General features: G+C 54.3%; 1 protein-coding gene across 1 annotated transcript in view; it reads right to left on the bottom strand.

Annotated features, from left to right (window-relative positions):
• Window positions 1–27,181, bottom strand: part of DSCAML1 (DS cell adhesion molecule like 1) — a 356,739-nt gene that overhangs the window by 13,262 nt on the left and 316,296 nt on the right. The window contains exons 18-21 of the mRNA XM_080642468.1: window positions 25,694–25,840; window positions 23,432–23,587; window positions 11,634–11,773; window positions 3,039–3,192 (exon numbers count right to left, since the gene is read on the bottom strand). Of these exons, the coding sequence (XP_080498594.1) occupies window positions 3,039–3,192; window positions 11,634–11,773; window positions 23,432–23,587; window positions 25,694–25,840 (597 nt within the window). The remainder of the gene's footprint in view (window positions 1–3,038; window positions 3,193–11,633; window positions 11,774–23,431; window positions 23,588–25,693; window positions 25,841–27,181) is intronic.

The following is a 27,181-nucleotide window of genomic DNA, read 5'->3' as shown; positions in this document are numbered from 1 at the left end:
CCATCTGACCTCAATCTTGGACTTGGGGTCAGGGGTGGGTGCAGGGAACTGCAGCTGGGAGTCTGATTCCACAACATTTATCAGTGCTGCTATGGGTCAGCTACCACATGAGGCCGAGGAGTCACACGACGGACACAATGCGTTCCCTAAGTGGCTGACTGTCCAAGAGAGAGACAGGCCCTTTATCAGTCATTACAGGGGAAGCTGTTGCGCCAGGTCGGTACAGGTCCTCATGGGGCCCAGAGGACCTGGGGCGTGAGGCCAAGGCAGGAGCCAGGAGCCAGGACCAAACCTGCCAGGAACTGGGGTGCGACTGGAAGGGCAGGTGAGGGTGACTGCTGGGTCCAGCTGGGCCAGTTTGGGGGTGGGAGTGGCTCTCGGAAGAAAAAGTGGGGGTGCAGGAGAGATGAAAGGAGGAGTGAGGGTGCAGGAGAGATGGGGAGAGTGGGGGTGCAGGAGAGATGGAAGGAGGAATGGGGGTGCAGGAGAGATGGGAGGAGGAGTGGGGGTGCAGGAGAGATGGGAGGAGGAGTGGGGGTGCAGGAGAGATGGGGGAGAGTGGGGGTGCAGGAGAGATGAAAGGATGAGTGGGGGTGCAGGAGAGATGAAAGGAAGAGTGGGGGTGCAGGAGAGATGGGAGGAGGAGTGGGGGTGCAGGAGAGATGGGAGGAGGAGTGGGGGTGCAGGAGAGATGGGAGGAGGAGTGGGGGTGCAGGAGAGATGGAAGGAGGAATGGGGGTGCAGGAGAGATGGGAGGAGGAGTGGGGGTGCAGGAGAGATGGGGGAGAGTGGGGGTGCAGGAGAGATGGGAGGAGGAGTGGGGGTGCAGGAGAGATGGGAGGAGGAGTGGGGGTGCAGGAGAGATGGGGGAGAGTGGGGGTGCAGGAGAGATGAAAGGAGGAGTGGGGGTGCAGGAGAGATGAAAGGAGTAGTGAGGGTGCAGGAGAGATGGGGAGAGTGGGGGTGCAGGAGAGATGGAAGGAAGAATGGGGGTGCAGGAGAGATGGGAGGAGGAGTGGGGGTGCAGGAGAGATGGGGGAGAGTGGGGGTGCAGGAGAGATGAAAGGATGAGTGGGGGTGCAGGAGAGATGAAAGGAAGAGTGGGGGTGCAGGAGAGATGGGAGGAGGAGTGGGGGTGCAGGAGAGATGGGGGAGAGTGGGGGTACAGGAGAGGTGGGAGGAGGAGTGGGGGTGCAGGAGAGGAGGAAGGAGGAGTGGGGGTGCAGGAGAGATGGGGGAGAGTGGGGGTACAGGAGAGATGAGAGGAGTGGGGGCTCAGTGAGAGGTGGTCCTGGCAGGAACCTCATGGCTGCCAGGCCCACAGGTAGGGCTTTAAATGAACCAGCGACCACAGTGCTTCTGAGCAGAGGGGCCTTCTCAGCCAGGGCTTCCTGGGGGACGGCAGGTCTAAGGGTCAGGAGGCCTGTGCAGGGCTGTGGTGCAGAACCTGAGGCTCCTCCCTGGGCGGGCAGCACCGAGCCTTGGCGGGAGGGAGGATCTGGGGACAGCTGAGAAGGAAAGGGGCGCTTGGGCGGGGAGGACGCCTGGAGTCCGGAAAGACTTGGATGGAGCCGAGGGGCCCCGGTTATGGCTTCTGTTGGGCCCCAGAGCGGTCCTGGGGGCCTGGGGAGAGTGCCAGGTCACTGGAGGCTGGGTTCTGGCCCGGACTCCACCGTCTGGCCCGCCCCCCAACGCCCCCCCCCCTCCCCGCCCTGTGTGGCCGGGGCTGGCCTTGAACTGCCTGGCCCTCGAAGCAAGTGTGGCGGCTCAGTGCACAGTTTGTCCCTCCTGCCTCACAGGCTGCTGTGAGGACAGGACAGGAGGATGTGTGAATGTGTTTTAGGAAGGACAGAGTCCCGGGATGTGACATTCCACACCCACAGGAGAAGGGTCAGCCTTCTGCTGAGACACTCAGCCCCTGAGACCCTGTGCCAGGCCAGTGCCCGCTGCCAGGGGACACTCTAGCTCTCAGCCCATTTCCCCCAGAAGGAGATGCGTTTAGGAGAAGGCGGTGGTAGTGCTGCTGGGAAGAAGGGTCAGGGGAGGTTAGAGATGCTGAGCCATGTGCATAGTGCCCCAGTGTGGAGCCAGGAGGACCAGCCCCACCTGTCACAGCCGCCTCACAGGCTGTGCACCCCTGTGTGTGATCAGCTGTAAATGGGATGCCAAGTTCACTGGCAGGGCAGAGGCCTGGCCCACTGTGGGCTCAGGCGTGTGAGCTGACTCCAAGCCTGTGTCAGGGGAGGGCTGATGCCTCCTGAGTCCCAGCTAAAGTCCCCTTCCTCCAACCCCACCTGAGTTCTGGTCCTGGGCCCTGGGCTAGAGGTCAGGTGGCCATGGGGGAGGCAGGGCCGGCAGGGAGGGCCTAGGGAAGCCCAGCATCAAATAGTGAACTGGAGTCAGAGGCTGTGACCATGCCCCTGCCTCAGGGTTGGCACAGAGGCAGCCTTGCAGCGCTGAGCGGCCGCCTCTGTCTCGATCTGGGGCTGTGGCCTCAGAATCTTCATGCCCAGTAAGGGGTTCAGTGGGCGCTCCTGAAGGCCAAGCACAGGCTAAGTCACCCGGTGAGGCTTCTCCCCAGAGCCATAAGCACTCAGTGTGACTTCAGACTGAGCAAACTAGAGAGCGGGGTGGCCCCCTGTGTGTGAGGCGTCCAGGCTCGGCAAGAGGGCCCTGCTCTGGGCAGGCAGGGACCCTGCCTCAGCCCCTCTGAGGATCTGGGCACTGGGACAAAGGGTCTGTTGGGGCTGCAAGGGGCTACCTCCCCTTTCTCTAACCCCAGAGTAGAGTATGAAGTGGGCGGCAGGATGCTCTGGTGCCCCCAGCCCCTAGGAACTAGAGCAGCCTCAAGCCTGTTGTGAGGCTCTCTGGGCAGCAGGGGGCAGCAGAGGCCCAGTCTTGGTGGATGCAGGAGGGAGGCAGTGGACCAGCCCCTCAGACAGGGTGGAGGGAGACAGCCCCTGTTTGTGCAGAACCAGAATTCCAGAAAAGAGCATCTGGAAGCTTCTGTCCCGCTGGCCCAGCCCCAGGCTGCTCACCCTTGCCGGCGGGCTCAACGACGACCTTCTCACTGCTGTTGCCCCGGCCGGCAGAGGTCACGGCCGCCACCCACAGCAGGTACTGCTGCCCTCGGTTCAGATGGGCGATCCGGTAGAAGAGCTGCTCTGGACTCGTCTCATACTCGCTGGGAGCCTGTGGGGTGGAGGCGAAGACGTCCTGAGAACCCAGGCCCTAGGGTCTCCAGCCCCCAGCGCTAACCTTGCCCTGGGGCCCTGGGCTCAGAGGCACGGCCTTGGGGCTGTGCAAGGGGAGGCACATCCTGCCTCTTTGGCCCTGGATGTGGCTCTGGAGCTGATGGGCTGCTCTGGGGCTGCCTCAGGTGCCACTGATCATCCCTGGCTGGCAACTGTGGCTCCAAAGCCAGGAGTGTGTGTGTTCTGGTTGAAAGCTGGAGGGAGTGGAGAGAGGGGAATAGAGGAAGGAGGGTCCCAGCAAAAGCTTGAGAAAGGGAGTTTCTGGAAGAAGCTAAATTACCGTGCTTGACTCCCCCAGCCTGTCCACACTCAAGGCCCCCCCAGCCCTAATCACTGCTCCTTCATTCTGCAGGCAGCCACCGTCCGGGCAAAGGGGTTAGGCGATGGGGTGGCGAGGGACGGAAGCTCCCCGGGCAGCACTTTATTAATGGTTATCAGTGCAGAGCCTGTCTATAGCTGTAGGTTCTATAAATCTATAGGCTTTTTTTTAACCAAATGACAGTTTTGACAAGTTGCCAACAAAACAATATCAGATCCCAGTGGTTTTACCAGTTGCTTTGATGAAAAGATTATGTTACCGTGGAAACCAGAGGCTCAGATATTGAAATGAATTTGAGCAGGAGCTTTTGATAAGCGCTAGTTTGCAGCCCTCCTGGCAGACTCTTCCCGGCGCAGGCGGGATGGGCTGGCTTTCATTTTATGTTATTTTTTGGTCGGCTGCAGGGAAGGGGGAGGAGGACAGCACTAGAGCCTCTTTGAAATCAGGGTGGAAGTCTAGGGAGGGGGAGCCCCCGGAACAGATGGGGGACCCTGAGGCCAGAGGGAGCTAATAATTAGTTATCTTTGCAGTCACAGATCGTGCCCACATATGTGCACATGCACACTCAGACACACAAGCATGTAGGTGCTTTCATCACATGCGAGGGGCAGACCTCCACACAGTCTCAGAGGCACGTTCTCTGTGCCCCATGGTAGGGTGAGGGGCCCCATGAATTACACCAGGAGAAAATGTTTTTGGCCCCAGGCTGTATGCAGGGAAGTGTTAAGGAGAAGGCACAGGCATTCTGCATTGACGGAGAACTCCCTGGCCAACTCCTCTCCCCCTCCCCCATGGAACTGGCCTTGAAGCCAGGAGGTCCCTGCTGGGGGAAGGTGCAGGGCCACCTGGGCCCTGGTTGTGGGGGGACTGTGTGCATATCTGGAGCTGTGGGGGGACTGTGTGTATATCTGGAGTTCATGTCTGTGCATGAGGTAGGTGGGTAGTGGCTTTAACACCTGCCTGCCCTTCTCACTAGACATATGACTCCAAGTGTCTCTTAGGGTTCCTGGGGCCTCAGTTTTCTCTGCTGCAAATGAAGAAAGCAATACAGCTCTGCCTGCTCTGTGTGGTTACAGTGTGTGTGTGTGTGTGTGTGTGTGTGTGTGTGTGTGAAGAGAAGTTGAGTGTAGCTGCTTGTGCGTGTGAGTGTGTACCTGAATGCACATTTTTTTCTACACAGGGAAGGAAAGGTTTGGCTTCCTCTTGAAGGCATTAGCATCTTACCCAGCACACTTCCTTTTACTCTGGACTCACCAAGAATCTGCTGAAATATCTTAAAAACACACACAATTATACTCCCAAGTAAAGTTCCAGTGGATCAAAGGTTAAATCAAACAAGTAAGCCCGGCTGGTGTGGCTCAGTGGTTGACCTATGAACCAGGAGGTCGCTGGTTTGATTCCCTGGTTTGATTCCTAGTCAGAGCACATGCCCAAGTTGTGGGCTCAATCCCTAATAGGGGGAATGCAGGAGGCAGCTGATCAAAAGCATTGATGTTTCTATCTCTCTCTCCCTTTCCCTTCGTCTCTTAAATCAATACAAATATATATATATAGGAGAAACCCAGATGGCGGCATAGGTAAGCACCTAAACTGCTGCCTCGCACAACAATTTCAAAACTACAACTAAAAGACAGAACGGACACCATCCAGAACCACAGGAAAGCTGGCTGAGTGGAAATTCTACAACTAGAAGGAAAGAGAAAAGCTCACAGAGAATTGGAGGTACGGCAAAGGGTCTTTGTGCATGCAGAGGGAAGGGCGGCTGAGAGCCTGGCTGACTTTCTCTGGCGGAAGGGGGAAGGAAGCCCCCGACTGCACTGAACCCCAGTTCTGACTACACTGAACCCCAGTTCCGGGTGAAACCCTGTGGACCCAGGCTCATACAGGGGGATTCTGGACTGTCAGGTAGAGAGAAAGGCACCCGGAGACTCGGAGACCCGGGGGAGATGCGGGGGAGCCCCGCAGGCAGGGGTCTGTAGGTGCCACGCCAGTGTGCACAAAGACTGCGGAGGTTGCCACAGGCTTTCCCTAGCAAAAGGGAGTCTGAAGCTCCTGACTGCACTGAACCCCAGTTCTGACTGCACTGAACCCCAGTTCCAGGTGAGCCCCTGGGGACCCAAGCTCTTGTGGGGGGGATCTGGACTCTCGGGCGGAGGCTCGGGAGCCTGGGAAGGCAGAGGTCTGGAGGCATGCGTGCGTGCAAGGGCAAGGCTGACGGGAAGCCAAGACTGTCTGCTCTGCCCTGAGACTCCACCCCATCCAAGCTGAGCACAGAGGCTTTTGCAATTTGGCAAGTCTAATCCTATAAGGCTGTCTCCAGCACCGAACTTCTCCCAGCGTAGACACAGCTGATCCTCACAGCCAACTAGCCTGGAGGTCAATTCCTCCCAGTGATACCAACAACAATCAAGACTTAACTACAACAAGGCTGTACACACAGTCCACAAAGGGGTGCACCAAGAGTATCCACCTCAGGTTAACTGGGGAGGCAGACCTACTGGGCCATATAGAAAACCTAGCACACAAAGCTACCCTACCAACTCAGGGAAGCAGTGAAAATGCGGTGACAAAGAAAGAGATAACAAACGAAAGAAATGGAGGAAAACAAATGACTGGATATAGAATTCAAAACCTCTCTCCCTTTCCCTTCGTCTCTTAAATCAATACAAATATGTATATATATATAGGAGAAACCCAGATGGCGGCATAGGTAAGCACCTAAACTGTTGCCTCGCAGTTTATAAGGCTTTTCAAGAATATCTTAGAAAAGGCTGATAAATATAACGAGACCCTCGAAGATATGAAAAAGGACCAACTAGAAATTAAACATACACTGACTGAAATAAAAAATATTATACAGAGACCTAACAGCAGACTAGAGGAACACAAGAATCAAGTCAAAGAATTGAAATACAAAGAAGCAAAAAACACTCAACCGAAAAAGCAAAAAGAAAAAAAAAATCCAAAAAGTTGAAGATAGTGTAAGAAGCCTCTGGGACAACTTCAAGCGTACCAACATCCGAATTATGGGGGTGCCAGAAGAAGAGAGAGAGCAAGATACTGAAAACCTACTTGAAGAAATAATGACCGAAAACTTCCCCCAGCTGGTGAAAGAAATAGACTTACAACTCCAGGAAGCACACAGAACCCCAAACAAAAGGAATCCAAAGAGGACCACACCAAGACACATCATCATTAAAATGCCAAGAGCAAAAGACAAAGAGAGAATATTAAAAGCAGCAAGAGAAAAACAGATAATTACCTACAAGGGAGCACCCATACGATTGTCAGCTGGTTTCTCAACAGAAACTATGCAGGCCAGATGTGAGTGGCAAGAAATTTTCAAAGTGATGAATAGCAAGAACCTACAACCAAGATTACTCTACCCAGCAAAGCTATCATTCAGAATGGGAGGTCAGATAAAGAGCTTCACAGATAAGAAAAAGCTAAAGGAGTTCATCACCACCAAACCAGTATTATATGAAATGCTGAAAGGTATTCTTAAAGAAGAGGAAGAAGAAAAAAGTAAAGATAAAAATTATGAACAACAAATACATATCTATCAACAAGTGAACCTAAAAATCAAGTGAATTAAAAACCTGAGGAACAGAATAATCTGGTGAATATAATAGAATCAGGGGCATAGAAAGGGAGTGGACAGATAATTCTCAGGGGGAAAGGGGTATGGGGGGTTCAGGAAGAGACTGGACAAAAATCATACACCTATGGATGAGGACAGTGTGGGGGAGGTAAGGGCAGAAGGTGGGGTGGGAATCCGGTGGAGGGGAGCTATGGGGGGAAAAAGGAGAAACAATTGTAATAATCGGAATAAATATCTATTAAAAAAAACAACAAAAAAACAAATATATATATATATATATATATATATATATATATATATATATATATACATATATATATATGTATATATATATATCTGCAAAAAAGAAACTATAGGTTATCTGTCTTTTAATCACAAAAGTAAAGGCAAAATTATAAATGGAAATGGTTTATAAATTTGAATTATATGAAAAGAAAACCTAATATATACATTTTTATACCAAAAATAGAATCAAAGGCAAGTGATGAACTGGCAAACACTTGCAACCTGTATAATAAAAAAAAATGCTTATTATCCTTAATATGCAAAGAGTATTTGTAAATCAATAAGAAAAAAACACATACGAGCCATGCAAATAAAAAATGAACAAGGGGCATGAATTGACAAAGATGAAAAAAACAACAACAACCCCAGTAAAAACATGTAACAATAATCAACCTAACTAGTAATTAAGGAAAAAAAAACTTAAAGTAAAAAAACTTTAAAAAATCCAACTGGCAAAGATGAAAAATATATAATACTTTGGATTAATATGGACACAAGGAACAAGTATGCACTTACAATGCTAGTGGAAGCACAAATGGGCGAAAACTTTCTGAAGGGTAATTTGCATATGTCTATGAAAACTTTAAGAATATTCCTACAGAAATTTACTGTAAGAAATAATAAATCATGTGCATAGAGACATTTATGAAGAATGCTCAATGAAGCATTATTTATAATGGTGAAAATTTGAAAATAGATTAATATAGAATAATGGAAGGACTGGTTAAATAGATTATGTACAAACATGAATTCAAGATCATATTTAAAAAATATTTGATGGTGTTGGAAAGTACCCACTATATTATATAAAAAACCATATGATCTCCCTAATATGGGGAATCTAATGAACAAAATAAATTGACTAACAAAATAGAACCAGAGGCATGGATACATGGAATAGATGAACAGATGTCAGAGGGCAGGGGAGGGGGACTGGATAAAAGCAGGTGAAGAAATTAGCCGAAGAGCTAATGGACACAGCCTGTAGGGGCCACTCAGAGGTAGGCAAAGTGGGGAGAGAATAGGGGACATCTGTAATAGTGCCAACAATACAACAACAAAAAGAAAGTAAAATTTATATTTTTATTTAAAAATATATTGATTTCAGAGAGGAAGGGAGAGGGAGAGAGATAGAAACATTAATGATGAGAGAGAATCATTGATCAACTGCCTCCTGCACACCCCTCACTTGGGATCAAGCCCACAACCCAAGCATGTGCCCTGACTGGGAATTGAACCGTGACCTCCTGGTTCATAGGTCGATGCTCAACCACTGAGCCATGCCGGCCGGGCTTATTTTAATTAAACACACACACACACACACACACACACACACACACACACACACACACACCTAAAACCCACAATATATGTACAGATCAAATACCGGAAGGCTGAATACCAAAACATTGCCAATGCTTCTCTTTAGGGAATAAGAGTATAAGTAATTTTTGCTTTCCTTTCTTTTATATATTTACAGAATTTTCCACAATAAATTGCATTATTTTGATAATTAGAGAAAAACAACAAATGTTTTAAAGTGTTGGGTAAAATTTCCAACAGGACTCAATGCAGCTCGTCTGTCTCCAGGCGTAACTTGTGGGGAGCCAACGCCATATGTAGTTTTCCACGTCTAGTCTAGGGTTGTGCACACACACGCTCATACACTTCCACTCACGTGCATCTGTCTCTAACCCACACGCATACCCACCGCTCTGCACGCTACGTACACACACACAAGGTGAGCCCTGCCCTGCGCTCACCCCCCCACCCCCGCCCACCCCGAGCCCTTTCAGAAATGACTCTGTCATGCAGGTATTTGGAGTTCGGTGGATAGGTCCCCGGGTCCCTACCCCGAAATGTGGCTGAAGTTCTCCTCACACTAGCGCACCGGCCCTTGCGTGACACTCTCCGATGGGAAATCTTCCCACGAGAGGAGGTTCCTACACGCTCGGGACACGAAGAGGCCCGGCCTCAGCAGCAGGAGGAAGGAATGGGAAGCAGCAGCTCTTCTCTGGGTCCTGGGAGCGGGGTCCCCAGCCCGTGGAGGGGGCTCCTCAAGCCTATGCTAATGAGGAGGCTGGGCTCCTGGATCCCGATCCCTTGGAAAGACTTCATCAGCCGAAGAGGAAATACCGCCCCTGCAAACACCCGAGCTGGAGCGCCCGTTTCTGACAGGAACGCGCCTTAACGCCTGAGGCTTTGCAGTTGCCAGGCCGTGTGCTTTTCATGACACTGATGTTCCAGGCACAGTGTTTGGCAGCTCGGACCCAAAGATGAAAAAGATGCTGCCCTGTCCTCACGGACCCCGCAGACTAGTGCGAGAGACACGTGTGGACAGCTAACTGCCCTCCAGCCACCCAACGTATGACAGAGGGAGGACGCCTGCAGGATGCAGCAGCGGGCAGGGGTGTCGTGCTGTGGAAAGGCATTGTGGGCACCCAGATATGACAAGCCTAGTGTGAGGAGAGCCTGGAGTGTGTGTGTGGAAGGGTGGGGGAGGAGGAAGGGGTAGAAGACATCGGCTGGAAAATTGGCACAACCACCACCCATGGCAGGGTGTTCCCAGCCCACCACCTGCAGGCCCCATGACCCAGCAATTCCGGTCCTAGGTACGCGCCCCACAGGGATGATGAGCACCAAGGGACACGCACAAGAACGTCCATGCAGCACCATTTGTCTTCGCTCCGAACTGAAAGCTACCCAAATGCCCACCGATGGATAACAGCTTGTAACATTTGCGCACAACAGAAACGCACAGATGTGAGAGTGAACTGTCCAGGGCCACACACAACCACGTGGGTGAAATTCACAAATTCAAAACGCCATCTAGTAAAAGAAGCCAGACAGACGGCATGGAAAGGCAACACCAATCTGAAGCCAGGACAGCGGTTTCCCTGCCGGGGAGGGTGGGGACTGAGAGAGCACCAGGAGGCCTTCTAGGTGCTGTGCTGTCCCATTCCCTGCACTGGGAGGGGCCTGCCTGCGTGTGCTAGGAGCTGTGCGGTCATGACATGTGCACTGCTGTGCATGCGACGCCAGGAGGATGGAGAGCAGGGACGGAGTTGCTGAAAAGACATTCCTGGGCTTGCCCTCTGGTAGGAGAACTCTGGCCTCGGAGGTGAGGGGCTGGGCCGCCTACTGCCCAGAGGGAAATTCAGTAAGACCAGCGGGAGGCAGAGGGTGGAGGAGGAGGTGGGGACACAGTTACCCGAATTTCAGGACAGCTGCCCGCTGCCCCGAGCTCAGCTGCAGATGCTGACTGGGGAGGAGCCGGGTGCTTTCGCTTCCTGTCCCCCGCCTCCAGCCCCACGCACATCTCCCTAACAGTGCTGTCGCCCCCCCCCCCCCCACCCAGGGCCGCCCCCGAGACCGGAAGCCTGCTGAGGGCAGGTGTCCTTGCTCCTGCTCTCGGAACCAGAGCAGGCATCCAGCAGCACTGCGGTTGAGTGGCTGGAGGTGAGGCAGAGGGAAGGGTGTGTATTATGGGATGTGGGTGCATGGTCACTGCAGCCACCCTCATCCTCTCGTTCCTGGGTTCAGTGGGAGGGCAGGAGCTGGCACTGTGCCCCAGCCTGGGGGCCACCCCTCACTCCAGGGTCTGGTCACATATTGCAGCCTGTCCGTCCTCTTGCCTGCGCTGGGCCCAGGCCCTGGTCTGGAGAGATGTCCCTGCCACTCTCAGCTGTCCTCTGTTTTCCTCTTCCCTCTCCTCCCTCCAGCTGGCTCCCTGCTGAGGGGGCTTTCAGGGCAGAGCCCCAGCAGCCTCCACGCCCAGACCGACTGTGCTGAAAAGCACCGCCTTTCTAGAGACATGGACCAGCCAGTGCCCAGTTAACCAACAAGTCTGGGGCCTGCCAGCGGTTTTCTTGGTTAGTCAGACCAGAAGGGCCTCGGCCTGGGCCTCCCTCTCGGGCTTGCCTGGTCGTGACCCCTGACTCGAAGGAGCCTCCAGGTTGGGAAAACCTTGCCACCCCTGGAGCAGTGGACTGACTCCAGATGGACACTGGGTAAGGCTTTGGCCACTCCCGTGTGACAAGTGCCCATTCCTATCCCTGAATCTAGGTAGAAACACAGACATACACAGCCCCAGGGTTTGGCCTGGAAGCCAGCTGACCCACAGGGGACGTTTTCTTCTCTCGCCCCCTTACCCTTCAGCCCTGGGCCCGCTTACCGGCTGGCCAGACCCGGGGCTGGAGCAGAAGATGGTGTACTTGCGGATCACCCCATTCGGCTTGGCAGGGGGCAGCCAGGACACCACCACGCTGCTGGCAGATGAAGGTACGGCTTTGATGCCCGCGGGGGGACCTGGAACTGAGCAGGGAGAAGATGGGGTCAGTTTAGAGAAAGAAGCACAGCCTTTGGGAAAGAATGACATAGTGGGGAGAGCGAGGCAGATCAATCTGGGAGAGCTTCTTGGAGGAGAGGGGGAGGTTCCAGCTTGGGAAACTGGTGGGAGAAGAAAGGTGATCATTTTGGGCATGTAACAAAGTCTCTGAGATAAAGGCACTGGGGGTGGCCAGCATCAGAGCTGTTTGGCTAGAACCAAGGATTTAGGACTCGCAGGGGAGAAATAAAACCCACGAGGAATTCATCTTGATCCCTATGACCCTAATCTGCTCCCCGCCCCAATGCTCTACTGATTAATAACGTGTATTTAGGCCAAACAAATGCACTGGGCGCTTTGCTTTTCCTGGCCTCTGAGCCACGTGAAGCCAGGGGCTCCAGAGTCTCACAGAGTGGGCCTGCTCCTGAGGGTCAAGGGCTGTGGTCAGTCAGTGGATGCCTGTCTCCTGCCGTGCGCCAGGGCACTGCCTTGGCGGTGCTGGCTAGGCCCTCCCTGTTTTCAGGAGGGAGAGTCTACGTTAGAATTTGCTGGGCTCGGTGCAGGTGGGTGAGCCGGTGGAAGTGCTGCTCCGGACCCGTCTCATACTCGCTGGGATCACCTCTAAGTGATCTCCATTCACATGGACTCGGACCTCGCCTGCCCTGCTCTGGGCCTGCCTATTCTCAGCCCACACTCTCCTTCTCCATTTCTCTCTCATGTGGTTGTGTGTTTGTCTTCCCTCCTGGGAGCTTTCAGACACCTTTGCGGATAGTGACAGTATCTCACTCAACTTATTTTACCTCTCCGAGTCTCAGTTTCCCCATCTATACAATGGACATAACAACAACCACATTAAGGGTTTGTAGGGAGAATTCGTGCTCATTAAAATAAAGCACCTGGCATAGTACCTGACACCTGGAAGACACTCAATAAATTACAACCATTATTATTTTTGCATTCCCTCTCAGCTTCTAGCAGCTACCTAATTTTTTTTGAATCTAGTAAGTGGTCAACAATTCTAGGTTAAATAGAAGAACTAGATGTAGCATCATCACCCATACAGGCCCCAAGCTCAGAAGCTGACCTTCGTCCTTGACTCCACCCTTCCTCACTGCTGCGCCCTCCCTCTGCTCCTCGGCCCTCACGGCCCTCACCGAGGGCCCTCACTGTGCACCTCTGCAGTGGTGGAGCACCGGGCTCTGTGGGTGGCCGCTGGGCAGGTGTGCTATCTACCCTTTATCCTTGTGTACTCTTTCTTATCTCCCACTATGATTGTCGATTTGTTTATTCATCCTTCTAGCTCTGTCAGTTTTTCCTTTTAAATATTTTGAGGTTATGTTATTTGGTTCACACAAATTCAGAAATGTTTTATGTGCCTAGTAAATGGCATCTTTTATCCTAATGAAGTATCCTTTTTTATTTCTAACTAGTGTCCCGGTGCACGGATCCGTGTCTACTGACAGGAAATTAATTGGAAGAAATATTTTAATATTGCTATTCACCCTTTCTGTATAATAGAAGTGTCAACCATATTCACAATTAACAATGACAGATCAAAACACACGTATGCAATTGGCGCTAGTGAGAGCTTTATATGTATCGCGCATGCGCGAGTCAATTTACCCTTTTATAATATAGAATAAACTTGCTTAATTAGACCTGCTTTCTGATTTAGCTAAACTTTTCCCCAGCCCAGTGAAGCACCCCAACTTCTCTTTCAGGTAATTGGCAGTAGCACAGCAGTAAATATCAACACAAAGCAGATTATTATTGTAGATCACACAGGGGGAATAAAGGGTAAAATATTTAACTGCAGCAGTGTTTGACTATATTCTGTGCAGTGAGAAAACCTGAAGTCATTTTCAAGGTCCACCATTTCTTACTTCTTTTCAGTCAGGTCAAGTTTCTAAACTTTCCAAATCTCCATTTTCCTGCTAATGAAAAGAAAATAGGATTCTACCAAGTCTCCCACCTACTCCAGGACATCTGTGAGGATCAAATGAGATGAGGCACGTGAAAATGCTTCACAAACATTTGGTTAAAGTATAAAATGTTTGCACCTGGCTATAAAGCAAGTCATGTTCCTGGGCTGAAGAAACTCCAAGGAGGCTAGTTGCTAGGGAGAGGAAGCCAGGTGTTGCTATGTGATATCATTACCCAGCACCCACAGTGACTGTTTTCAGGCTGGGCTGGGCTGTGGGCCGCATTTTGCACCATGGGGTCTTGGCAGCATTGGCTGCGATTTGGTGGGGTGTTGCTCTGGGGTGGTGGCAGGACCTGTGTCCCACTTGGGGGAAGCTGAGTGTTGGTTTGTCGGCACCAGGTCCGTGGTGCCATTTATTTTTAAATGGCCAGTGCGTGTCATGGCAGCTTCTGTGTTGAGCATCTGCCCCCTGGTGATCAGTGTGCATCTTAGCTACTAGTCAGATGGACACTTAGCCTTTTATATATACAGACTAGAGGCCTGGTGCACAAAATTCATACACTGGGGGGGGGGGAGTTGTGGAAGGGTCCCTCAGACCAGCCTGTACCCTCTCGAAATCCAGGACCCCTTGGGGGATGTCCAACTGCTGGTTTAGGCCCGATTCCACTGTGGATCAGGCCTAAACCGGCAGTCGGATATCCCTCTCGCAATCTGGGACTGCTGGCCCCTAACTGCTTGCCTGCCTGCCCGATTGCCCCTAAGCACTCTGCCTGCCTGCCTGATTGCCCCTAACCACCTCTGCCTGCCTGCCTGATTGCCCCTAACCACCTCTGCCTGCCTGCTTGATCGCTCCTAACCACTTGCTGGGGGGAGGCTGGCCGTGGTGAGGGGCCATAGTCATTCTGGTCATTTATTATATGGGATAACTCTTTTTGCCTTATGGCCTACTATGTCTAATATTGATATTCCAGTTTCTCTTAGACAGTTTTGCATCATATGCCTTTTATTTTTTTACACCTTTCATGTTGAACTGTTCTATACCTTTATGTTTTAGATGTCTCCTATAAACAGCACGTATTTGGGTTTTGTTTCATTGCTAGCCAGTTTGACAGAGTTTATCCTTTAATTAGAGAATTTAGTCAATTTATCTTTAATGCAATTATTAATGTAATTGAGTTTAAATATTCTATCTTACTAAGTATTTTTTATTTGTCCCACTATTTTGCTTTTCTTTCCTTTTGTGCCTTCTTCTGAATTGAGTATCCTAAAAATACTCCATTTCTCCCACTCTATTAGTTTGGCTATTATATAATTTTTTTATTACTTTTAGTGGTTACTGAACAGATTAAAACATGAATCTTTAACTTACCAAAGTCTAATATCATTAATTGGCACTTTTCTCAGCCAATGCAAGGGACTTAGAACTTCCAGCTGCCCTCTCCCAATGTATATGCCATTATTGCACATTTCAATTCTGCATATATTTTAGATCCTCCCTAAGATGATAACATTATCACCATCATAATTTTTATATAGTCAATATCCTATCTAATAAAAGAGTAATATGCAAATTAACCATCACTCTGCTACACCCACAAGCCACGCCCACAAGCCACGCCCACAAGCCAATCAGGAGCAAATATGAAAATAAACCCAACCAAGATGGCTACAGTCACAGAGAGCAGGAGGGAGGCTAGGGTTGCCCCTGGCGATGGAGGAAGCCAAGCTTTCCACACACCCTGGCCCGCCCAGGCCTTCGCTTAAGGCTACAAAGTTTCAATTATAGAAGATACATAAATCCCAAGAGAAATGACTGCAGCCATGGAGCAAGCAGAAGGCTTGGCTCCGCTCCAGGCTACAAAGTTTCAATTGTAGAAGATAAATAAACCCCAGAAACCAGGGCCTCTGCTTGGGTCACCAGTGGGCGTGGCCGGCCTGCAAACCACCACAGGCCCCTCACCCAGGCCGCTCCACACCCCAAGGGAACCCCCACCCTGATCCGGGACACCCTTTAGGGCAAACCAGCTGGCCCCCACCCATGCACCAGGCCTCTATCCTATCTAATAAAAGAGTAATATGTAGATTGACCATCACTCCAACACACAAGAAGGCTGCTCCCATGTGGTCAAAGATCCTGCTCCCATGTGGACACAAGATGGCCACCACAAGATGGCCAGCAGGGGAGAGCAGTTGGGAGGGACCAGGCCTGCAAGAGAGGGCAGTTGTGGGCGATCAGGCCAGCAGGGGAGGGCAGTTGGGGGGGATCAAGCCAGCAGAGGAGGGAAGTTGGGGGCGACCAGGCCTGCAGGGAAAGGCAGTTGGGAGGGACCCAGGCCTGCAGGGGAGAGCAGTTGGGGGGGATCAATCCTGCAGGGGAGGGCAGTTAGGGGCAAACAGGCTGGCAGGGGAGCAGTTAGGCATCAATCAGGTTGGCAGGGGAGCAGTTAGGCATCAATCAGGCTGGCAGGGGAGTGGTTAGGGGGTGATCAGTCTGGCAAGCAGAAGTGGTTAGGGGCAATCAGGAAGGCAGGCAGGCGAGCAGTTGGGAGCCAGCAGTCTTGGATTGTGAGAGGGCAGTCGGACATCCCTTGAGGGGTCCCAGATTGGAGAGGGTGCAGGCTGGGCTGAGGGACACCTCCCCCCCCATGCACGAATTTCATGCACCGGGCCTCTAGTTAATTGATATTTACCATATATTCACCTTCTAATTTCTCTTTTTTCCTTATTGCATCATTAAGCTTCCACCTAGGGTCATTTTCATTCTAGCTAAAGAATGCTCTTTAATATTTTTCTAGGGTAGGTGTGTTGGTGATAAATCTCCTCAGTTTTTGTCTGAAAATTTCTTTATTTCATTTTAATCTTGAAGATATTTTTGCATGGTATACAGTCATAGGTTGATAGCTATTTTTCTTTCATACTTTATGCCATTGCACTGTTTTCTGGCTTTCATTATTTCTGATAAGTTAGATGACAATCTAATTGTTGTCCCTTTGAAGGTAACTGGTCTTTTTTCCTTTGCCTGCTTTTAAGATTTTTCTGTTTGTATTTTTTGTTTAGCAGCTTTATTATGATGAACCTAGGTGTGGATTTCTTTACTTTATTGTCTATAGAGTTTTTAAAACTTTTTTTAAAAAAATATATTTTATTGATATTTTTACAGAGAGGAAGGGAGAGGGATAGAGAGCTAGAAACATCGATGAGAGAGAAACATCGATCAGCTGCCTCCTGCACATCTCCCACTGGGGATGTGCCCGCAACCAAGGTACATGCCCTTGACCGGAATTGAACCCGGGACCCTTCAGTTCGCAGGCCGACGCTCTATCCACTGAGCCAAACTGGTTTCGGCGTCTATAGAGTTTTTAGATCTTGCATTTGTGGCTTGATATCTTTCAACAGTTTTGAAAAGTTTTCAGACATTTTATCTTCTGCCCCACTGCCTTTCTCCTCTTCTTTTGGATATCTCCTTGCATCCTCTGTGACCTTTATATTCCAAATGTGTTCCATGGTTCAGCAGCAGCATCACTTGGGAGCATGTTAAAAATTCAAAATCTCAGGTTTCACCCTATACCTACTAACACAGAATCTGAATTTTAACGATCCCTGAGTGATTTGTACATACAGTCAAGTTTGAAAATCACTGCTCTATGTCTTACTTGCTCTTTTATTTTCAATTTATTTGTCTTTCTGTGTTCCCATGGCAGAGGCGGGATTGGCCTGTGGGACGATGTGGTGGAATTGGGCAGCACGGATGGAGTGGGCATATTGTCTGCCCACCCGGTCACCATTATTTTTTCCTGTTTCTTGCAAACAGATACTCACTTTTTTGTGTGTGTGTATATCAATCCTCATCTGAGGGTATTTCCTTCTGACCTATCTTCCCAGTTCACTAGTTATCTCTTTAACTGTGTCTCATTTATTTTAACTTATCTATTGAGTTTTTTATTTCAGGTACTAGTACTTTTTGTTTCAATATTTTACATTTGAGAGTTTCCAATTCTCTTAAAATTTAAATCTTATTAAGAACAATTATTTGAAAGTCCATATTTGATTAAAAAACACACCTATGTTTGGAATCCTGTGGGTCTGCTTCTTTTGTCTATTTTTTTCCTACTGGCTTGTGTTTACATATTCTTATTTATTTATCTTATTGTATGCCAGGCACAGTATTTACATAATTGTTTGTAAAACTAATTTGAGGTCTCAGGTGATGTAATTTTCCTAAAGAGAGAATTAATGTTTGTTTCTGACAGGTGCCTGCAATATGGGGCACGAGCAACATAAGGTTGCTTCACTCAAACTTCCTTGACTGAGATGATTTGAAGCTGAGCTGTCTGCTTTTGGCCACTTTTAATCCTGTCCTGCATGGTCTTAACTCAAAGTGAGGGGTTCGCCAGACAGACCTCCATGCCCTGGCCTCCAGTTCATGTCTTCCTAATGCTGCTCAGATGCTCAGCAACTGCCTCCAGATTCAGCAAATGTCTCCCAGGGGGAAAGCTGTTTCAAATGCCAGGCTTCCCTTCTGGGCTTCCATTCTCCCTTGGATCCTGGCCCAGTAATTCTTCACTCTCCTGCCAGCAATTTGATGCCTCCAAGCAGGTGGTTTAAAAACTCTTTTACCCAGACTTTAGAGTGTGCTCAGCAAGAGGGAGCGTGGGTTTGGGTTATCTGGTCCACCACTGCTGACACGGAAGTCCTCTGGCATGCTTCTCTAAGGTCGGCCCTCCTCTTCCTCCTCACTGCTGCCGCCCCAGCACCCCTGCCAGATGCCCACAGGTTCTCACAGGCCTCCCTGACACTACTTCTCATTACTCCCACCTCCGTCCTGTCATTAGTGCCCTACACTCCTCCAAAGTTAAAACCTGGACTAGTTAAGACTCTTCCTCAGTTAAAGATCTGAGGGTCGTGGGCTCGATCCCCAGTGGGGGTGTGTGCAGGAGGCAGCCAATCAATGATTCTCTCTCATCATTGATGTTTCTACCTCTCTCTCCCTCTCCCTTCCTCTCTGAAATCAATAAAAAAAATTTTTAAAAAAGGAAATAATGCCCACCCCATAGGGTTGCTGGGAAGCTCACATCTCACCTATGCATAGCACACGCATGCCGAGGTATGACCACGTTCTGGGTGAGGCCTCATCTGACAGTGGGTTCCTTCAGCCTCGGCCCCCCTGGGAACACCACTTCCCAAGGGGCACCTGGGCCTACTGCCCGCAGTCACTCCTTGTCAGCACCGTGGCAACCTTAGCACAACTGCCACATGCTCCACTTGACATGTGAGAGGATTTTACAGCTCACTTGTTTCTTACAACTTGATAACATGTCACTTGAGTTTTTTATTTCAGGTAAAAATTTTTTATTTCAGGCCCCAGGCAGCAGAGCCACACACACAGGTGCCCACAGGCAGCAGAGCCACACACACAGGTGCCCACAGGCAGCAGAGCCACACACACAGGTGCCCACAGGCAGCAGAGCCACACACACAGGTGCCCACAGGCAGCAGAGCCACACACACAGGTGCCCACAGATAGCAGAGCCACACACACAGGTGCCCACAGGCAGCAGAGCCACACACACAGGTGCCCACAGACAGCAGAGCCACACACACAGGTGCCCACAGATAGCAGAGCCACACACACAGGTGCCCACAGACAGCAGAGCCACACACACAGGTGCCCACAGATAGCAGAGCCACACACACAGGTGCCCACAGGCAGCAGAGCCACACACACAGGTGCCCACAGACAGCAGAGCCACACACACAGGTGCCCACAGGCAGCAGAGCCACACACACAGGTGCCCATTTTATCATGAGGAAGCGAGGTTTGGCATGTTTGAGGGACTTGCCAGTAAGTGACAGGACTGGGCATGCACGTCTGTAGGTTTTGCAGTGCCCCTTGCCCTCCGGGATGCTGCTGCCTGGGGCCTCGCCCTGCCCGTGGCACCTGTGTGTGTGGCTCTGCTGCCCGGGACCTTGCCCTGCCCGGGGCACCCCTGTGTGTGGCTCTGCTGCCTGTGGCACCTTTGTGTGTGGCTCTGCTGCCCGGGGCCTTGCCCTGCCCGGGGCACCCCTGTGTGTGGCTCTGCTGCCTGTGGGCATCTGTGTGTGTGGCTCTGCTGTCTGTGGGCACCTGTGTGTATGGCTCTGCTGTCTGTGGGCACCTGTGTGTGTGGCACTGCTGTCTGTGGGCACCTCTGTGTGTGGCACTGCTGTCTGTGGGCACCTCTGTGTGTGGCACTGCTGTCTGTGGGCACCTCTGTGTGTGGCTCTGAGGCAACTCCAGACCAGAAGTTGAAAGCAGGAGGGATTGTGCTCCCTGGCCTTTGGGCTCCCTAACGGGCCTCACCTTGGTCAGTTAAACACTCGCAGGTGCTTGCAGCTCAGGCACTGCAAGAGGGTGGAGTGCAAGAAGTCGGGGGCCCAGGGCTCACTCTCAGAGGCTGCCTGTGTGTGCCCTGATCCTGGATGGAGCTGTGAGCACATCCCTACTCAGGCTCCACACAAGAGCAGGTGGCTCTGCTGGAGCTGCCCCAGGAGGCCCGGGTGGGGGATTGGTGACAGGAAGAGCAGGGCAGGAGGTTGGAAAATATTTAATTGCCCAGAGCTGAAGGTGGGGAGGGGCTGATCTGATGGAAAGGGAGGGATGTGGGAAGGGGGGCATTACGCTGAGCCCCTCGCTGCTCTGGGAACTTCACCACTACTCCCACCCAGCCCGAGTCCTTTTCCCAACTCCTCCAGTCCCTCAGCACCTTCTGGCAAACTGTATGGGTAGACCCTAGACTTTGGAGAAACTGAGGCTGAGTGGGAGGGAACTATCGTGCCAGTGCAGTCTTGCATGAGCCAATGCTGCTGAAGATATAGCACCCAGCTCCCAGTGGTAAAAGCCACCTAAGCCACGGGCCGGGGGAGGTGAGCTTGCAGCTTGGGTCACGGACGGAAGGCTGGCCCTTCCCGAGGTCTGTTCTCTGCGGACTGACTCAGCTCCCAGCCTCCCCCACGCCCTCGCTTCTTACTCTGCCTTGAGTCTTAGCTCCTATTTCAGGTTTCCCTCCATTTCCGCCCCCCGCCCCCGAAAGGGCTCTGAGACCCTAGCGGCTAGCCCCACGGAGGCATATCCCGTCCCTCCCCGAGAGGCCCATCTGACCACCAAGTCCCTAGCCCATGATGTGTGGGTGATGCTCCTGTTCCCCCTCAGCTCAGCCTTCTGTGTCCAGAGAATCAGGTGAGCATTGCAGGAGCAGGTGCCCTGGGGTGAGGGAGGAGTAGCATAGCTGGCTCCTGGCCTAGTGCTGGGGGGAGAGGACGGCTGCTTCTCTCTTTCCTGAGGAGTTGGGAATATCTCACCACCGCTGTGGGCTGCTTCTCCCAAAGCAGGGCCCAGGCCGCCCAGGGACAGAGAGAGGACAGCTCTGCTTGGGCAGGGCAGGCAGTGGGGTGGGCAGCAGGCAGTGGGGTGGGCAGCAGGCAGGGGGGTGGGCAGTGGGGTGGGCAGTGGGGCAGGCAGCAGGCAGTGTGTGGGCAGTGTGGCAGGCAGTGGGGTGGGCAGTGGGGCAGGCAGCAGGCAGTGTGTGGGCAGTGGGGCGGGCAGTGGGGCGGGCAGTGGGACGGGCAGTGGGGCAGGCAGTGGGACGGGCAGTGGGGTGGGCAGTGCGGCGGGCAGTGGGGTGGGCAGTGGGGCGGGCAGTGGGGTGGGCAGTGGGTGGGTAGTGGGGCGGGCAGTGGGGTGGGCAGTGGGGCGGGCAGTGGGGTGGGCAGTGGGGTGGGCAGTGGGGTGGGAAGCAGGCAGTGGGATGGGCAGTGGAATGGGCAGTGGGTGGGCAGTGGGGTGGGCAGTGGAATGGGCAGTGGGTGGGCAGTGGGGTGGGCAGTGGGTGGACAGTGGAATGGGCAGTGGGTGGGTAGTGGGGTGGGCAGTGGAATGGGCAGTGGGGTGGGCAGCAGGCAGTGGGGCGGGCAGCAGGCAGTGGGGCGGGCAGTGGGGTGGGCAGTGGAATGGGCAGTGGGGTGGGCAGCAGGCAGTGGGGTGGGCAGTGGGGTGAGCTGTGGGGTGGGCAGCAGGCAGTGGGGCGGGCAGCGGGGTGGGCAGTGGGATGGGCAGTGGGTGGGCAGTGGGTGGGCAGTGGGATGGGCAGTGGGTGGGCAGTGGGGTGGGCAGTGGGTGGGCAGTGGGATGGGCAGTGGGTGGGCAGTGGGGTGGGCAGTGGGGCGGGCAGTGGGGTGGGCAGTGGGGCGGGCAGTGGGGCGGGCAGTGGGGTGGGCAGTGGGGTGGGAAGCAGGCAGTGGGATGGGCAGTGGGGTGGGCAGTGGGTGGGCAGTGGGATGGGCAGTGGGTGGGCAGTGGGGTGGGCAGTGGGGTGGGAAGCAGGCAGTGGGATGGGCAGTGGGGTGGGCAGTGGGTGGGCAGTGGGATGGGCAGTGGGTGGGCAGTGGGGTGGGCAGTGGGGTGGGCAGTGGAATGGGCAGTGGGGTGGGCAGCAGGCAGTGGGGCGGGCAGCAGGCAGTGGGGCGGGCAGCAGGCAGTGGGGCGGGCAGTGGGGCAGGCAGCAGGCAGTGTGTGGGCAGTGGGGCGGGCAGTGGGGCGGGCAGTGGGGCGGGCAGTGGGGTGGGCAGTGGGACGGGCAGTGGGGCAGGCAGTGGGACGGGCAGTGGGGTGGGCAGTGGGGCGGGCAGTGGGGCGGGCAGTGGGGTGGGCAGTGGGTGGGTAGTGGGGCGGGCAGTGGGGTGGGCAGTGGGGCGGGCAGTGGGGTGGGCAGTGGGTTGGGAAGCAGGCAGTGGGATGGGCAGTGGGGTGGGCAGTGGGTGGGCAGTGGGATGGGCAGTGGGTGGGCAGTGGGGTGGGCAGTGGGGTGGGCAGTGGAATGGGCAGTGGGTGGGCAGTGGGGTGGGCAGTGGAATGGGCAGTGGGTGGGCAGTGGGGTGGGCAGTGGGGTGGGCAGTGGGTGGGCAGTGGGGTGGGCAGTGGGTGGGCAGTGGGATGGGCAGTGGGTGGGCAGTGGGGTGGGCAGTGGGGTGGGCAGTGGGATGGGCAGTGGGGTGGGCAGTGGAATGGGCAGTGGGTGGGTAGTGGGGTGGGCAGTGGAATGGGCAGTGGGGTGGGCAGCAGGCAGTGGGGCGGGCAGTGGGGTGGGCAGTGGAATGGGCAGTGGGGTGGGCAGCAGGCAGTGGGGTGGGCAGTGGGGTGAGCTGTGGGGTGGGCAGCAGGCAGTGGGGCGGGCAGCGGGGTGGGCAGTGGGATGGGCAGTGGGTGGGCAGTGGGGTGGGCAGTGGGTGGGCAGTGGGGTGGGCAGTGGGGCGGGCAGTGGGGTGGGCAGTGGGGCGGGCAGTGGGGTGGGCAGTGGGGTGGGCAGTGGGGCGGGCAGTGGGGCGGGCAGTGGGGTGGGCAGTGGGGTGGGCAGTGGGGTGGGAAGCAGGCAGTGGGTGGGCAGTGGGGTGGGCAGTGGGGTGGGCAGTGGGGCGGGCAGTGGGGTGGGCAGTGGGGTGGGCAGTGGGGCGGGCAGTGGGGTGGGCAGTGGGGTGGGAAGCAGGCAGTGGGATGGGCAGTGGGGTGGGCAGTGGGTGGGCAGTGGGATGGGCAGTGGGTGGGCAGTGGGGTGGGCAGTGGGGTGGGCAGTGGGGTGGGCAGTGGGATGGGCAGTGGAATGGGCAGTGGGGTGGGCAGCAGGGCGGCTCAGGGTGCTCTCAGCAGCCGCCCTGGAAGCCTGCCCTGCAGGGGCAGCGAGACACTCACTGTCCTCCTTGGTCTGGATGTGCAGCACGCCACTGCGCACGCCGTCGCCCGCCTGCGTGAAGGCCAGCACTTGCACGCTGTAGTTGGTGAACTTCTCCAGGCCCCGCAGCTCCACGCGCTCCCGCGTGGTCGTGATGTTCTGCATCTCGCCCCACTCTGCCGAGCAAGAAAGCGGCCTCTGCAGGCGGCACAGCTGCCAATCTCCGCTGGCCCAGGCGTGTTGGGCCTGTTTACGGGGCTCAGGCTTCCACTGCAGGGGGTGGCATCTGGGGGGACCCTCTACCTCAAGGCACACGGGGCCAGATCTGGGGCACTTTCCAGGCCTCGTCTCTCCCCAAGCAGGACCCCCCCAGGGGGAAGGGCAGGTGCTGGTTGGTCTCAGCCCCAGCCGTCCTTGCATTGAATCCAACTCAGTGCTCTCCCTTCACAGCGCTCCCATCTACCCATCTCGCAAGGGACATTGCCCGGCTGTTCAATCCTCTCTGGGTGAAGAACTGGGTCGATTCAGGGCTGGAGGGGAGCCTAGGCCAGGCAGGCAGTCAGCAGCCATTCCTCTCTGCAGCCCCATGCCTGCCGCTGCTCTCAGATGTCACTAGGCAGTGTGGTCACCTGGGGTGACTGGTGACAGGCTGCGGCTGCATGGACTGCTCCTGGGCCAGCCCCCTGACTCTCAATAGCAAGCCAGGCTGGGCCTTCCTCCCACCGGGAGGACCCAGCCCCTGCTCTGCGGGGGCCGTGGGGCCTCTGAAGAGAACTCAGGGCCAGGGTCCCCTGGGAGGGCCAGGGTCTTAGAAGGAGGGACAGAGCCAGGCTCTGGAGCTGACAGCCCCACTGGGTCCCCTGGGCTTGTAGAAAGACAGGCCCAGACACTGGCCGAGGACAGGCTGTGTTGAAGCCGAGCGCCTGCAAACCATTCCCAGACGCTGCCAGGGTCCAGAGGGCGAGAATGCCCAGCCCGAAAGGATCGGGTCCGTTCAGGGGAAGCTGGGAGGCCTTGGCAGCCGAACCCTCCTTTCTCAGGAGGTCAGAAACCAGGGCACACCTCCCAGGACAGAGCCAGAGGAAGACCAGGAAGTGGGCACTGCAGCCCTCGCTCCAGGTGGCCTTCAGGATTAGAGTCCGTGCCCCCTCCCCCGAGGGCTGAGCTGGGGAAGCCTGCAGGCTCCGACTAGAGAAGCAGGTTCTGGAAAGCGAGGGGCTGCCCATTTCCTGCCTCGGCACAGCCGTGAGGCCGTCTCACAGCGTAAGAAGTGGGGACACCTTGGGAGCAAACCCTGAACTCCAGGCCCCTGAGTTTGGGAGGAGACAGTGGAGGGAGTTGGGGGACAGACCTTCCTATTGGCAGCTGTCTGGCAGAGCAGGATCCAGGAGGGAAAGGGAGGGAGCTGCCCGGAGAGGTGGCCGTGAGGGAGTCCCAGGTCCTCCAGGAAGGAATGAGGCACCAGGGCCGGTGGCAGAAGGGTCAGCATTTGGGTAGCAAACTCACTGCAGCCTTTTGTGACCCCCACAGAGCATTCCCAGAGTTAGAGACGCTGGTGTTCTGGGGCACGATGCAGACTTCCTGCTCGCCACCAGTCTGTGCCCACCGTGTGTTTGTGGGGCCACACAAGCCCATGTGGGCCAGTGCATCCCAGGGGAAGGAAGGCGCCCCAAGGGCTGGGACACTGCCTTGGTTTTCCTGCCCTGGCTCTACATGGGCTCTTGTCTAACCTTGTCCAGGTGCTGCCCAGCTCCTGGGCACATGCATGCTCACTGCCTGGGCAAGGGGGCCCTGTAGGTGCTGCAGACCCGCCTCCTCCTCTTGCCCCTTCAGCCCCGGATGGGGAGGGCTTCCAGCTGGTGCTACTCTTGGGTACTCCCTTCCCTGCAACCCCTCCTCCCCAAACCCCCCAGAAAGCAGTGCCTTCATTAAACTCTCTTCAATTGCCCCATCTAAGTGAGCCAACTGTCCCCCTGCTGGGACCATAGAGGCCTCATATCAACACATGACATTAGAAAAGCAAATATTCCCCCATCACCCCTCAGGTCATTCCCAAACATACTCCGTCTAGGAGCCGCTGGTGTCTCCTCCCCACAACCTACCCCCACGCCCCCCAAAGGTGACCCTGGTGCCTGGCTGTGGCCCCGGATCATCGTGGGGAAGAGGGGGCTGTACTCCCCTTTGGCATGGGGGGAAGACGCTCAGCTCTCACTGAGCATGAGTGCAGAGCTCACCCCTGCCCCTCTCACCTGGAGACCCGGCCAGCGCTCCCGCAGACTCACCCCCATCAATGTACAGTGACCAGAAGATGACCCGATAGCCTTTGAGGACGCCATTGAGAGTGCTTCGTGGGGGCTCCAACCAGGAGATGACAGCCACGTCCGAAGTGATGGACAAGGCCCGGACATTCTCGGGGGGCTGGCTGGGCACTGCATGGGCAAGGGGAGAACCAGAGGGCTGGTCAGGGAGGCAGAGCACACGCCCGGGGCCGGCTGCCCAGCCCGAGGAGCTTCAGGTGAGGGAGGGAGGGACCTCTTGACTGATGGAGCCAAGTTTGGGCCAGGAAGTGAGCCACACCTCCTTCCCTGGTGACTTGGGTAAATAGAGATCTTTATGAACCTGGATCCTTGCTCTTTGGGGGCCATGTCCCTGGTTCTGGGTAAATGCCAGGGAAAGAAGGCGAGGAACTCTGGCATGAGCCCTGTGGACTTCAGCAGTGGGCACTGCAGCCCAGGGAGTCCACCTCTGCTAGATGTGCAGCCGGAGGCTCCGCGCCGACCCTGGATGGATCTGCAATTGATGCCTTGCCTCATGGCTGCCAGCTGGTCAGTGTCACCTAGCCAGGGTGCCTGAGCCAAGGCCTGGCCTAGAGACCCTGTGTCCTCCTGCTAAGCTGAAGAAAAGGGATGGAAGGAAGGAGGATTTCAACTAGTCCTGGTGAGAGGGAAAAGAGTTTCTACAGACGCCGTTGTGACCCCCGGACCATTGCGCCTCTGTCCCTGACCCTGCACAGGAACACCCCCACGTGCCTTGGATGACTGAGGGAAAAACACTCTCTGAGGCCAAAGTGGGTGGTCCGCCCGCCTTCGACCCTCTCCCTGTGAGAGCTACAGGCGAGCGGAACCTGAGACCCACTCCCGCTTGGCCCTGTGCAGCTCGCCCTTCTTGGGTGACAGAGGGTGGGGCCCCAGGCCCCAGGCGCCACCGTGGCTAGGGAGAACGTGGGGGCACTCCCTGCTGGCCTCCGAGAGGCCGGAGGGCAAAGGGAGGGCCCCGTCTGTCCGCTTCGCTTTCCGTGGGAGGAAGGAGGTACAAGCTGATGGAAGGTAATTAGATCCTGTTGCCCCACAAGAGGCAACTCTAATTTTTATGAGCATTTAAATGCTAATACATCATCCTAACGACCCTCTTTGAGAATGATTATTGTTTCATATTACTTAGGTGTAAAAATATAAGCACCATGTAATTAGGGACCCAGTATAATAAACTAATACAGATCGCCTGTTTGAACAAAATGAAGGTAATATAATTATGGGAAAGACACTATTGCTGGAGCAGGGGCCCTTGAATACCCCAGGAGGAGCGCTAATAGTGCCAGGAACGATCGGGATCTGACAGGCTAACGAGGGCCTTAATTAAGTATGAAAAACTGCTGAGCAAATGCTGCTGGAAACTTTCTTCCCTCTCCTCCTTTGTTTGGAAAACGACTCCACAGCCCATGCTGATCTCTCCCTGTTGGAAACCCAGGCCCCCCACTCCCCAAAGCAAGT

This window comes from Plecotus auritus, assembly GCF_963455305.1.
Source record: "Plecotus auritus genome assembly, chromosome: 9".
Classification (NCBI taxonomy): Eukaryota; Metazoa; Chordata; class Mammalia; order Chiroptera; family Vespertilionidae; genus Plecotus; species Plecotus auritus.
The sequence above is the reverse complement of the archived record's forward strand: the minus strand, read 5'-3'. Positions and strand labels throughout refer to the sequence as shown.